The sequence below is a fragment of the Saccopteryx leptura genome, chromosome 5, assembly GCF_036850995.1.
Source record: "Saccopteryx leptura isolate mSacLep1 chromosome 5, mSacLep1_pri_phased_curated, whole genome shotgun sequence".
Taxonomy (NCBI): domain Eukaryota; kingdom Metazoa; phylum Chordata; class Mammalia; order Chiroptera; family Emballonuridae; genus Saccopteryx; species Saccopteryx leptura.
This window is the reverse complement of record NC_089507.1, coordinates 37,200,298-37,214,071: the sequence shown is the minus strand read 5'-3', so window position 1 is coordinate 37,214,071 and position 13,774 is coordinate 37,200,298. Positions and strand designations below refer to the sequence as shown.

Genomic DNA, 13,774 nt, shown 5'->3' with positions numbered 1-13,774 from the left:
CCTTAAGGCATACATCCATTTAGGAGTATAAAGAAGAGAATCTAAAGAAAGAGACAGAAGGTTTTCATTGAATCTAAAATTAATAATGCTTGAAAGTGTTAGGGTCACTAAACAAATGGTTTCTTCTTACTCTTTCACCTAAAACAGAATTAGTTGCCTCTGTTTCTTTAGTTCCTCATCTGATATATGGGAATCTGGATTTCTTTTTCTCCCTTTTTATTGAATTTATTGGAGTGATACTGTTTAACAAAATTCTACAGGTTTCAGGTGCACAGTTCTACAAAACACCTCCTGTACACTGTTTTGTGTGTTCACCACCCCAAGTCCAGTTTTCATCCATCACCAGTCATTCCCCCTAGAGCCTCCTGCCCCTCCCCCCAGCAATCACTACACTGTTGTTCATGTCCGTCAATCTGTGGTCCTTTCGTCAAGCATCTACCCTGTGGCTCTATGTTTTTAACTTAAATTGGTGCATCTTCTTTTTTCTTTTTCCCTTCTCCTCTTCTTCATTCTCCTCTTATTATTATTAATCTTTATGTTTTCTCAAAATAAGGGATCCTCAACATGAGAATATGGGCTAGGAGTTTAAAAACCTATCAGAATGATGGGGGAGGGGTATACAGCACAATCAAATGTCAAAATAATCTGGAGATGTTTTCTCTCAACATATGTACCCTGATTTATCAATGTCACTGCATTAAATTTAATAAATAAATTAATTTTAAAAAACCCTATCAGAATGATATGGTCAGGAGGCTCATGGCTGCAGGATGGAAGTTTCTTTACTTAGAAGCTCTCTTGAGACCAGAAATTTCTTTCCAAGTCAGAGTGGACCCACCAAGGAAATGCTCCTTCCCTGGCAGCCTAATAGTCTACCTCCTTGGTAACAGGGGCAATCATCTATTTCTTTTCATGCTCTCTGCTGAGTTTATAAAAGTTGATGCAGTGTTTAAGTCAGCCTTGGGAAGGCTCCATTTCCAAAGAAAGCCAAACCATAAATGTTTCTGGTGGTTTTATATTTCACTGTTTTGTATAACTTTCAGGGTGAGCTATTTATTTTCTATTTGTGACCTCTGGTCCTGAAGCAGTTATAGTTTACTCTGTACTATCCTGAAAACATGTCTTGCAACAGGTTTCTGAACTTTGGACCCATTTAATTGAATTGATTCATATAAATAAAATGCTATTTTTACATTAGTTTCTTATTCTTTTTTGATAATGCTGCAGAGCTCAAAATCTGTGCTGCAGGAAATATATACTATTTAAAGGATATCCCAGAAAACCATCTGCAGTATTTATGGTGTATAAAAGTGGTGGCACTGGCATAAAAACAGACATATAGATCAATGGAACAGAATAGAGAGCCCAGAAATAAACCCATGCCTTTATGGTCAATTAGCAAAGGAAGAATGTGAGACTTTCCCAGGTGTGAAGAAAAGCATCATCAAATTGAATAGGCTTACTGAAAAATAAGTAGGAAGAATAAAAAAACCTCTAAACTAGACATAATCACTGTGAATCCTCAGAGTTCTAGAAAATGAGAAGGTCCTAAGGGTCCCACGATGGGCAAAGGAAGCTCACGTGCAAAGGAACAAGAATGAGAGTGGCACACTTTCCTCATCAGTAAGCTTGAAAACCAGAGGTAATGAAGCAAAGTGCTATTATAACCAAGAATTCTAGACCCAGATAAACATTGAGGGCAAGAAAAAGCCTTTCAAACATAAAAGGACTTTGCTTTCTACACACCTTTTTTGAGAAACTTACTTGAGCATATCCAGCAAAATAAGAATTACACTAAGAAAGAGAAGTCAGGGATTTAACACTGTTCCAGCAGAGGATTTAACACTGTTCCAGCCGAGGAGAGCAATAAAGGGAGTTCTATGTTGCTGGCTGTGCAGGAAGGCCTGGAGAATGACAGGGTTTGGTAGTCAAGTATTCAGAAATAAAGAAATAAAATAAAACGTACCCCCACAAACTCTAAAAATTAGAATACTTTAAATCTTTGGTTAAGAGAGATAATGCCCCCCCCCACCCCAAAAAAGAATTCCATTGAACATTCTAGAAGCACAGTGTATTATATGAATAAGGAAATGTAATCATAGCACATTATTATATAATTCATAATGATGCAAACACTACTGATTCATTTTGACCCTTTAAATCAAACTATAAAGAAGCAGATAAGACTAAAGTATACTTATAGAACAAAATATAAATGCTATCAATTTTGACCAGATAAAAATAAAAGTAAATATGAGTTGGAAGATAAAAGGGGGAATATGAAGTAAAGAGAAGAGAGCGTAGCTAAAATTCTCTTCTTAGACCATGAAAAAGGCATGCCATTTATAGTTGACAGAATAAGAAAGAAAGTTTAAGTATATAATGTAAGTTACAACGATAACCAACACATGGGAGCAGAAGCTTTTGAAATCTTTTGTCTGTCTATGGACTATCTCACCATGTCACCATCTCTTTGTTGTTGTGTGTTCCTAGCCTTTAAGTTCCTCTCTGTCATTCTGACAGAATGAGAATCAGCTGTAAAACCTATGTGATGTGCTTGGTCTGCCCTCTGAGCCTTTTGTACATTACTTTCTTTCTTTTTTTTTTTTTTTTTTTTGTATTTTTCTGAAGCTGGAAACAGGGAGAGACAGTCAGACAGACTCCCGCATGCGCCCGACTGGGATCCACCTGGCACGCCCACCAGGGGGCGACGCTCTGCCCACCAGGGGGCGATGCTCTACCCCTCCAGGGCATCGCTCTGCCGCGACCAGAGCCACTCTAGCGCCTGGGGCAGAGGCCAAAGAGCCATCCCCAGCACCTGGGCCATCTTTGCTCCAATGGAGCCTCGCTGCAGGAGGAGAAGAGAGAGTCAGAGAGGAAGGAGAGGGGGAGGGGTGGAGAAGCAGATGGGCGCTTCTCCTGTGTGCCCTGGCCGGGAATCGAACCTGGGACTTCTGCACGCCAGGCCGATGCTCTACCACTGAGCCAACCGGCCAGGGCCTGTACATTACTTTCAAAACTCCTAAACCATCTTTCATATACAAGATACTGCTCTCTTATGTCAACTGTTGAGTTAACATTTGGAATTTTCCCTGATGGTGTTGCCCACCAACCAATAATTTAATTTTAATAGAGTTGTCACCTTTGTCTATATATCAGCACAGGTGGTGTTGCTATGTTACATGTGTATCCTAGAAAACTTGCTTTGCAAAAATCACATACTCTCAGTATAGGGCTCATGATAAAAAAGATATCATTTGCAGAAGCCCATTCAAAAATCTTTGCAAACTTATTATCAGTGCACTAATAAAAACAAGAATCTTGATAAAAATACTAGCATAGTTAATATTATGTTAAATTTCTATAAATAACAAAATGTTATAGCATATATGTGAACAAAAGACTTGAAGGTAGCTCACTGAAGTGGGGGATAAAGGGGTTTTGAGGCTGTTTAGTTACGAAGACAAAAGCCAAAAGCCCTGAAAATCAGGTAGAACCAAACAGGAAGCTCTTCCAGGATGGGACCCACAGCCAAGCAAAGCCAAGAGGACTAAGGATGTGTGGGTGCCACACACGGCGCTCAGTTCCTCTGGAGGCTTGCGGCATTCAGCTGTGTTCATTTCCTTTACAATCCTCTGATGGTACTTGGTGGCACAAATTGTTAAAATAATGAGAAAAATAACAAATGAATAGATGTGACCTTTGTATAAATTGAAATTATTTCCATTTGCCAATGATTGTGTGTGAGTTAATAAACTAGAGTTTTAGCAGAACATATTCTACTTAAATATTTTAATGTCCTTTGCCTTTATTATATGAGAAAAATGATTGAAAAAATGGAAAATGAAATGCTAATTATTGGGAATGCAAGTCTTAAAATATATGTTTGTTTGCTTACATTTCACACACACTGGGTATTCATTCATGTTTTCAGGAAAATGAATAAAAAACATGCAATGACAATATTATTTCTCATAGCAAGAGTTTCCTTAAAATAACATATAGTACAGTACTAAATATGGTATTTTAGACAAAATTTCTGATGGTGGTTGCTTTCTACCAGTAAAACACAGGTTTATGATTAAATCAAACCTGGCACTGAATACATTTAAAGACTCCCAACAAAGAATCGCCTATGTGTAGATATTTTAAATATATTTTAACAAGTCACAAAACAAGTTGAGAGAGTTATAATTTATTGAGTGTATATAATAAATAGAAAAATAGGCTCCATTATGCATTTGAGTTCAATTAAATCTAATTTTTAAAGGATCATAAACTATATTTATTAAAATATTAAATCATTTTGTTTCCCAAATCTGTCCCCTTTTCCCCTAGAGATAATTATATTTTAATAAGAATTTTAAAATATGTATAGAATTGATGGTTGAAAAAGTTTAATGTTTTTCTCCTAGCTAAGTTGAAATTAGAACCTTATTTCTCTTTCTTAGAAACTATTAACAAGAAAAATAAAACCTAATAGCTGTTCCTGCTTGAAAAACATTTTTTTAAATTTCAAATTGTCATTTTTTGAAAAAGTTGCTGTATGTTATGTGGTCTTGATATAAAATAACTTTTGTTTTTATGGCTTTAAAAATGGTTTGCAAAGCTTTCTGGGCTGACATATTGAAATCACCATGTAAATCTGCTTGACAGGTGTTCTGGGTGTTTTTGGTAATGTGAGATTTGAATAAATGTTCTGTCTATGGCTTTTCAACACCTGGTTCTATAATTAGGGGATATTTCAAAATGAATATGAAACTAAAATATTCCCTAATTTTTGTGAGCAGTGTAGTTGCTTGCTGTTTTAGTTGATATGAACTGAGAAGCTTTCTCAAATTGTTAATCTCATTATAGTATTTTTATTAGTATTTTGCCTTCTTTTGTGTAAGGTTGTGATTAAGTTTAAAACTTGAAAATGTAACTAGCCTGTATTTTAAAACATTTGTGTTAAGTAGTCTTTTACTAAATGCCAACTAGCATGTTATGGATTTTTATCAAAAGTTCTGCTTTCATGACATATCTTATGAAATGTTCATGGCTTGTGTGTATAAGTAAGGATATACAGAGAGAAGCAGAATTCATCAAGGATGAATAGTTGCTAAATTCACAATGTAATGTTCCATTGGCATTTCCTTTATGAAATACACCCATTTGTTTCTTTGGACCAAGTACCTGGTGTGGGAATGTGGCACTATACAAGTATAGTGGGTCTGAGTCTGAGCTTGGAAATGCTAACTGGATAAAAAGTTCAACTATAGGTATATTTTTGAATCAAAGACACCCTTATCTTTAAATAGAGCACAGGATTATTACAATAGAAGTCTAAGCAAACCCTCCGATGACTTTCTCTGATGATTTCCATGTCTGTGGTCTCTCTACAAGACAATTATATTACAAATATGCAGACTGTGTGTATTTTGAGCCTGCTTAATTCCTCATCCTTCAGTTGAGGGGATAGCGCTAGAGAGGTAGGCAGTTTCATACCATGTAGAACCATTCACACTTTCAAGCAATTTTGATTAAGTGCTTATTTTTATAATTATTTCATGAATATCTCTCTTGATAAACATATCTCTGTGTGTCCAGGAACAACACTACCATCACCTGCAGTACAGTGAATAAGCAAATGGAACTCGCAGTGATCTTAAATTTGAACCCGTTTTGTGTAAAAGTTATACCTTATTAAACCTGACTCAAAACCAGAGTTCATGAGCCTCCTCTCTATTTGTAATTTAAGCAAGTGAATCGTTAGCTTGTTACTTGGAGAATCAGGAATGAACTCATGCTCTACCAGGGATCAAAGAAACTAGTGGGACTCAACTTCCTACTTACCATTCTTACTATTATTATTCTTTAGATGCTCACCCTGATAAACTGATAAGAAGGAGTTTAAAAATTCTTAATATCGTTAAAATGTAATGAAGAGAAGAATATGTCACAGGCTTATAAGTTTCTTCTGTCAAAGTCTTTTTTTTTTTTTTTTTGTATTATTATCTGTGGCAAAAGGCATTTATTAAGTGATATCTGCCATTTAGCACCATGTAAGACACCTAATTCTCAGTGCTTCGGGTCGGGCTAAGCGATGCAGCACATGCTTGTTTGCTACCTCACAGTGTTGCTGTGAGGATCAGAACAGGGCATGGTTGCACTGTGTAAATTGCAAAGTGCTGAATAAACACAGGTGGGTTCATTACCAAGTATTAACAAACCCCTATATAACAAACAAACTTGGGTTTTAGGCATCGGAGAGCAATCTGCAAGCACGGCCTGGGTAAGATGTGTAGGAATGATTTACTTGACTTTCATCTGAGTTTGGCCCCACTGCCTTCTTCTTGCCCAATACGGAGAATATGCAGTGCTCAAGAGTTTTGTTCATAGCTCTGATACACGGCAGGAATTAAATTCGACAGCTAGGAGAGTGAACAGTGACTCAGTTGAAGGACTGCTGTTGGCAAAAGTGAAACTTAGAGGCTCTGATGGAGTGACTCGTCAACAGGTTTTTTGGGTTTTTTTTGTAAAAGCTCTTCCTTTATGATGTAGGTTTTCACATTCCAAATCTAGGTGATTTCTCTAGCAAATGCTTCCTTCTGATATCTTATCTTCCAGTGTTTTTGCCACCCTCATTTTCCATACATTTTTGTTTTGTGTAACATCCAGTTTTTATTGTCTTATTGTCTTATTGTTTTATTGTCTTTGATACCAGTAATAAACTTTAATCTACAGTCATAACAAAATTCTCCTTTTATTGTGTATACACACACACACACACACACACACACACACAATTAGAAATCTTGCCTTTTGGCCTCTTAGATTGCTAAATCTTATGTCTTTGAGACATACCCCATGTTGAGCTCAACAATTTATTTGTGTGCGTTTGAGAATTTATTTACAGGGGTATTGCAGAATTAGAAAATGAATTCTACTGGCAATATAGCCTTGGCCAGATCACTTAACATCTGTTTCCTCACTTGCAAAATGCAAGTAATAATTTCAATTTCACTGTTGTCACCATGTTGTCGTAGGAATCACAATAGCTTAGCAAAACTTGCAGTCAACGCTGGAGTTCTGTGCCAATATAAGGCAGTTAATATTATTAATGGCACTCTTCTTATTATTTTTACCACTCCCAGAAGAGGGTTCACTGATAAATTATTATGTTTCTCCAGGGAGAGTCACTCCGGTGCAGCTCATGTCCTATATTCAGCTCTTTAAGAACAACCTCAAAGCTCTAGCAAATCACTGTGGACTCCTGCAGCTTGGGCTGGCCACTGTTCAGACTCTGAAACACCTGCACACTGCCAAGTGGGACAACTTTCTGGCTTTTGAAAGGCTCCTTCTCCAGGTATGTTGCTATGGGAGCTTCTTGGGATATTAATAATTAAAATTTTCACTTCCAGAGAAAGACATTGATATTTTTTGTAGTCTCAGCAATAAATCATATTGCTGACATATGCTCTATATCATATTCTCCTTGTGCCCCAAAGTAAAATTTAAGTAGAAACTTTTTCCATACATTTTTAAAATTTTGACCGTGACACTTTTGGCTTCTCACTCAACACTAAGAATGTTTTTGAGCGTTTGGCTCACCTTTGAAAACCACTTTTCATTTTTATGACACTTGGATCTTTCTTGATCTTTATGGCACCCTTATTCAATTCCTACTGCTTTTCCTGTAGAACAGCACACAGCTTAAAATGATGCTAGTGTAAGATGAAGGGAGGAAAACTCCATTTTTAGTTTTATGAAAAAATTTGTATGTGGGGTAGGACCTTTTCATGATTGATGAAATGTTTTTATGGAAAACTTGTAAAAAGATATATTTTTAAAAACTTGTAAAGTATTTCAAACTGACATAAAATAATATGACAAATATCCCAGTATTCTCTATATAAACTCAATATTATTTACTAGTTTTTAATCCTTTTTCATTAAAGAAATAAAACTAGAGATAAATAAAGTTGAAGAATCTCTGATATTATACCCTTCCCTGGCATTCTCTGATTCCCCTTTTTCCTTCCCCAGAGGTAATTACAAGCTAGATTACTTGTTTCTTTATTTTTATTAAATATTTATTTTTTTATGACTAGTGCAGATTATTGTTACGGGTTTTACTTTTCATGTAAGTGATGTCGCACTATCAATATCCCTAAACAACCTGCTTTTTCAGCAATCTATTTTTAAGATAATCCAAATTGACATGTATAAATTTAGTTCATTTATTGGAACTATACCATACTATTTGATTGTATAGATATACAAAAATTTATCCACTCCATATTGATGTATAGTTAGGCTGTTCGATATTTGTGTGTGTGAGATTAGAAAGAAATGTGATGAATATCCTGGTACAGGCCTTTGGGAACACATGTCAAAGATTTTGCTAGGATATATGCCTTGGACAGGATTGTTAGATTGTTGACCATGTATGTTGTTGAGTTTACTGGATATCATCAGATGGTTCACCAAAGAAGTTGACTAGTAGACCCTTCTGCTAGGAAGGGGTTGCAGCTTGTTTCCCAACACAGTGTCCAGAACACGGGATTATCAAACTAAACATTTTTTTAGTGAGTCAGTGCTATCTCTTTGTATACATTTGCAATTCTTTGACTACTGTGAAGTTGAGCGTCTTTTAAAATATTTATTGGCTGTTTGAATTTTCCTTTCTATCAATTGTTCATTCTTACACTTTGCTTATTTTTTCTCATTGGGTAACAGCAAAAGCTGTTTTACACATGCAGATAGATACATCTCTCAGACTATGGTTTGCCCATTAACTTTAAGTCCTGTATTTTATTGTATAAAAGTTTTAAATTTTGATATAGTCTAGTTAATATTATCCTTTACGACTTGTGCTTTTTTTATGTTTTATATTAGAAGTCCTTTTTACCCCAATTTCTAACTAGATTGTTCTATATTTTATACTAACAATAACAGTTTACTTTTGACATTTGAATTTTTAATCCACCTGGAATTTATTTTTGTTTATGATATTATTAGGATCTAATTTTCTTTTTTTCCATATGGATAGCCCGTTTCCCCCACACCGTTTATGAAATATTCCATTGTACTTTGGATTACTTATCCAACAGTCATTTTTCTCTTTCTTATGTTGGCGGAACACCAGTTGTATTCTGTGTCTACTCTTTTCCCACATGATTTAGGCAAATGCTGATTGGTCTCAGATTATATTGATACTCTCATTTCCCCACTTAGCGGTTGGCTTAGCAGGTCTAGCCTAAGAGAGATAAAGGGAAGTTTGTTGAAGGTAATTCTATAAAAGATTTTCTTTTTTTTTTTTCTGAAGTTGGAAACGGGGAGGCAGTCAGACAGACTCCCACATGCACCCCACCGGGATCCACCCGGCATGCCCACCAGGGGGCGATGCTCTGCCCATCTGGGGCGTCGCTCTGCCGCAATCAGAGCCATTCTAGCACCTGAGGCAGAGGCCACAGAGCATCCTCAGCACCCGGGCCAACTTTGCTCCAATGGAGCTTTGGCTGCGGGAGGGGAAGAGAGAGACAGAGAGGAAGGAGAGGGGGAAGGGTGGAGAAGCAGATGGGCGCTTCTTCTGTGTGCCCTGGCCGGGAATCGAACCCAGGACTCCCGCACGCCAGGCCAATGCTCTACCACTGAGCCAACTGGCCAGGGCTGAAAAGATTTTCTTTTGCCCTTATACACAGATACATAATGAAGAAACAAGCTCCTTTTTAAGCCTCTTGATGTAAGTTTATGACACTTTGAGTGCTTTGTTTATAAATAACAGAACTCACTGATATTTGGAGGAAGACAAAACAGAACCTGAATCCATAATAATGAGTTTGAGCCTTATCAAAAAGTATCTGGTTTTGTGAGATGATAATTCTTCTCATTGTTCAAAGCCATTTTAACAGTTGGTTTTCTGTAATTTGTAGCTGAAAATATTCATCCTTTTCCCACTGATATGTATAATAATATTCTAAGAGTTCATATAAAGATGGGTTTATTTTTCTATTTCTAGCATTCTAGTGTTCAGTTTATTCATTACAGAATTCATACCACAGCATTTTAAAATCAATATATCCACTTTATGTTTTTCTCTATAAAAGAGGCTTATTAGATTAATTCATGTGTATTTTAAATATTTTGATGCCATTGTGAATTGAATTTTAAAAAATTTCTAATACTTTATTGGTGGCATGTAGAAATGCTCTTTTTTTACTTTGAATAATTTTTTTGTTTTTTAATTATTGTTGGCATACAATATTATATTAGTTTCAGGTGTACAATCCAGTGATTAGATATTATGTAACTTACTAAGTGATCATCATGATAAATCTAGTAGCCATCTGACACCATACATAGTTATTACAATATTATTGACTATATTCCCTATGCTGTACTTTACATCCCATAACTATTCTATAACTACCAATTTGTGCTTCTTAATCCCTTTCTTTTTTATCCATCCTCCTAATCTCCCTCCCATCTGGCAACCATCAAAATATTCTTTGTACCCCATGAATGTTTCTGTTCTGCCTGTTTATCTTGTTTTCTGGATTCCACATATAATAAAATCATATAGTATTTGCATTTCTTTGACTGACTAATTCACTCAGCACAATGCCATCTAGGTTCACCCATGTTGTTGCAGATGGCAAGAATTCATTCTTTTTCATGGTTGAGTCATAATTGTATATATATATGCGCCACTTCTTCTTTACCCATTCATCTATTGATGGACACTTAGGTTGCTTTCATATCTTAGTTATGGTAAAGAATGCTGCAATGAACATATGGATGTATATATTTTTTTGATGTAGTGTTTTGGGTTTCTTCAGATAAGTACCCAGAGTAGTTGCTGGGTCCTCCTTTGTCTCGTTATATACCCTTTGTTTTAAAATCTGGGTGTAAGTATTCCTACCCCAGCTTTTTGTTTGTTTGTTTCTATTTTCATGAAATATCTTTCCCCATGCCTTTACTTTCAGTTTGTCTGTATCTTTTTATCTGAAATGAGTCTCTTGAAGGCACCATATGCAAGGATCTTGTTTTGTTATCTACTCAGCCTCCATATGTCTTTTTATTGGAGCATTACCATTTGCATTTAAAGTAATTGTTAATAGATATGTATTTATTGTCATTTTATTATTTATATTTTCATCTTTCTTCTTCTCCTCCTCCTTCCTTTTCTTCCCCCCTTCCTCCTTCTCTTTCCCCTCTTCCTTCTCCTCCTCCTCTTTCTTCTTATGTTTTCTATCTCTTTGTTCAAGTTCTCACTGAGTTCATCTACTCTTCTCCTAAGTTCAGTGAGCTTCCTTATAACCAGTATTTTGAACTCTGCATCTGGCAGATTGCTTATCTCTATTTTGTTTAGTTCTTTTTGTGGAGTTTTGTTCTGTACTTTCATTTGAGACACATTTCTTTGTCTCTTCACGTTGGCTGCCTCCCTGTGTTTGTTTCTATGTATTAGGTGGTAGAACCACTATGTCTTCTGGGCTTGGTAGAGTGGCCTTATGTAGTAGGTGTCCTATGGGGCCAGTGGTGCAGCCTCCTTGACCACCCAAGCTGAGTCTTCCGGGTGCACTCCCCTGTGGGCTGTGTACACTGTCTTGTTCTAATTGAGCTCTGATTCCTATTTGAACCTCAATGAGAGGGATTTACCCCACCCATCCGATCAGCTGTGAGGACTGGCTGGGACCATTGAACCACTATGGAGAACCAGCTGTTTAGGGCCAAGCCCAAAGAGTAGGACTTACTTCATCAAGACTCTGGTGCCCACTGAGTTTGTCCCTTGAATATGTCATTTGTGGAGGTGTTTGGGTGGTGTTTTGGTGTGCTGGCTCTGGGGTCTCCTAGGAGGTGCAGGCCAAGGTCAGCGACCACCTGTGCCCTGCCTGGGGCCACCCAGCATGACCTACAAAGTGATCTGCAGGTGGCTTCTAACTGTGTTGGGCTTGGAGGTGCCCAGGAGAGGCTAAGCTATAAACCATGGCCAGCAGCCACTAGTGCAGGGTCTGGGGCCACTTAGTGCAGCGGTTCTCAAACTGTGGGTCGCGACCCCGCGATATTATGTATTGTATAATAAATATGTATTTTCCGATGGCTTTAGGCGACCCCTGTGTTTTGGTCGTTCGACCCCCGCCGGGGTCGCGACCCACAGGTTGAGAACCGCTGACTTAGTGAGTAGGACAGGGTATGCCAAGGCCAGGTGCGGCTTGTTCAAGAGTTTAGGTAAGTCTGAAGCATGAGCCAAGGCAGGCCAGTTGATTGGAAAATCCATCTGGTGGGTGAGTGCATGGGACAGGATCTCAAGCAATCAGCAGAGCAGGGGAATGGTGTTAGCCAGGTTGATGGAGACTCAGATATGACAATCACCTACTGGCTTTGTTGGGGGAGGGCTTAGAAAAGGAACAGTGGCCTCTGACAGCACTTCTGTCTGGAAGAAGGTTTCCCCTCCAGCTTTCACTTGATGCCAGACAATTCAGTTCTTCTTGGATGTTCCTTGTGCCTTTTGAGCTGCTGCCCCAGCACTGGAGGTCAGAGTGAGTGAATCCATGTATGGGTCCTCTAAGTGAGACACCTGGGACTCCAGCAGCCCTTCCTCTCACTCAGTCACAATTGAAGTTGGGTTTTGCAGCTAGCAGTTATGGGTATGTATCTCCCTGGCACTAGAACCCTATGCTGGGGGTGCGGGTCTGATGTGGGGCTGGGAACTCTCACTCCTCAGGGGGAACCTCTTCAACTGAGATATTCCTCCCAATTTTTAATTTTATTTTTTTCATTTTTTTTTTTCTGAAGCTGGAAACAGGGAGAGACAGTCAGACAGACTCCCGCATGCGCCCGACCGGGATCCACCCGGCACGCCCACCAGGGGCGATGCTCTGCCCACCAGGGGGCGATGCTCTGCCCATCCTGGGCGTCGCCATGTTGCGACCAGAGCCACTCTAGCACCTGAGGCAGAGGCCACAGAGCCATCCCCAGCGCCTGGGCCATCTTTGCTCCAATGGAGCCTTGGCTGCAGGAGGGGAAGAGAGAGACAGAGAGGAAAGCGCGGCGGAGGGGTGGAGAAGCAAATAGGCGCTTCTCCTGTGTGCCCTGGCCGGAATCGAACCCGGGTCCTCCGCACGCTAGGCCGACGCTCTACCGCTGAGCCAACCGGCCAGGGCCTCCTCCCAATTTTTAAGTGCCACATGTGGGTATGGGACTAGACATTTCTGTATCTCTGACCCCTCTACCAGTCTCAATGTGGTTTCTTCTTTCTTTAGTTGTAGGATTTCTGTTTAGCTAGATTTCATGTGGTTCTGAATGATCGTTTTATGGTTGAGTAGTGTACCACATCTTCTTTATCCAATCCTCTATCAAGGCACACTTTGGTTGTTTTCATGTCTTGGCCACTACAAATAAGCTGTGATGAACATGAGAGTGTGTGTGTGTCTTTGCATACCAGTGTTTTCGAGTTCTTTGAATAAATACCCAGTAGAGGGATTTCTGAGTCATATGGTTGTTCTATTCTTAATATTTTGAGGAAACCACCATACTTTCTTCCATAATGACTGTACTAGATTACATTCTCACCAGCAGTGAATGAGGATTCCTTTTTCTTCATAGCCTCTCCAACACTTATTACCAGTCTTGTTGATAACAGCCAATATGACAGGTGTAAGTTAGTATCTCATTGTAGTTTTGATATGCATTTTAAAAATTTTATTTAGAAAATTAAATTTAACAGGGTGACATTGATCAATAAGAGTACATAGGTTTCAGGCAAACATTTTTATAGCATTTAAACTGT

The 13,774-nt window shown here is 38.3% G+C and overlaps 1 protein-coding gene across 1 annotated transcript in view; it reads left to right on the top strand.

The window, feature by feature from the left end:
- The window catches only part of SCFD2 (sec1 family domain containing 2), a 400,811-nt gene that overhangs the window by 40,432 nt on the left and 346,605 nt on the right, over positions 1-13,774 (top strand). The window contains exon 4 of the mRNA XM_066385304.1: positions 7,173-7,348. Coding sequence (XP_066241401.1) covers positions 7,173-7,348 — 176 coding nt within the window. The remainder of the gene's footprint in view (positions 1-7,172; positions 7,349-13,774) is intronic.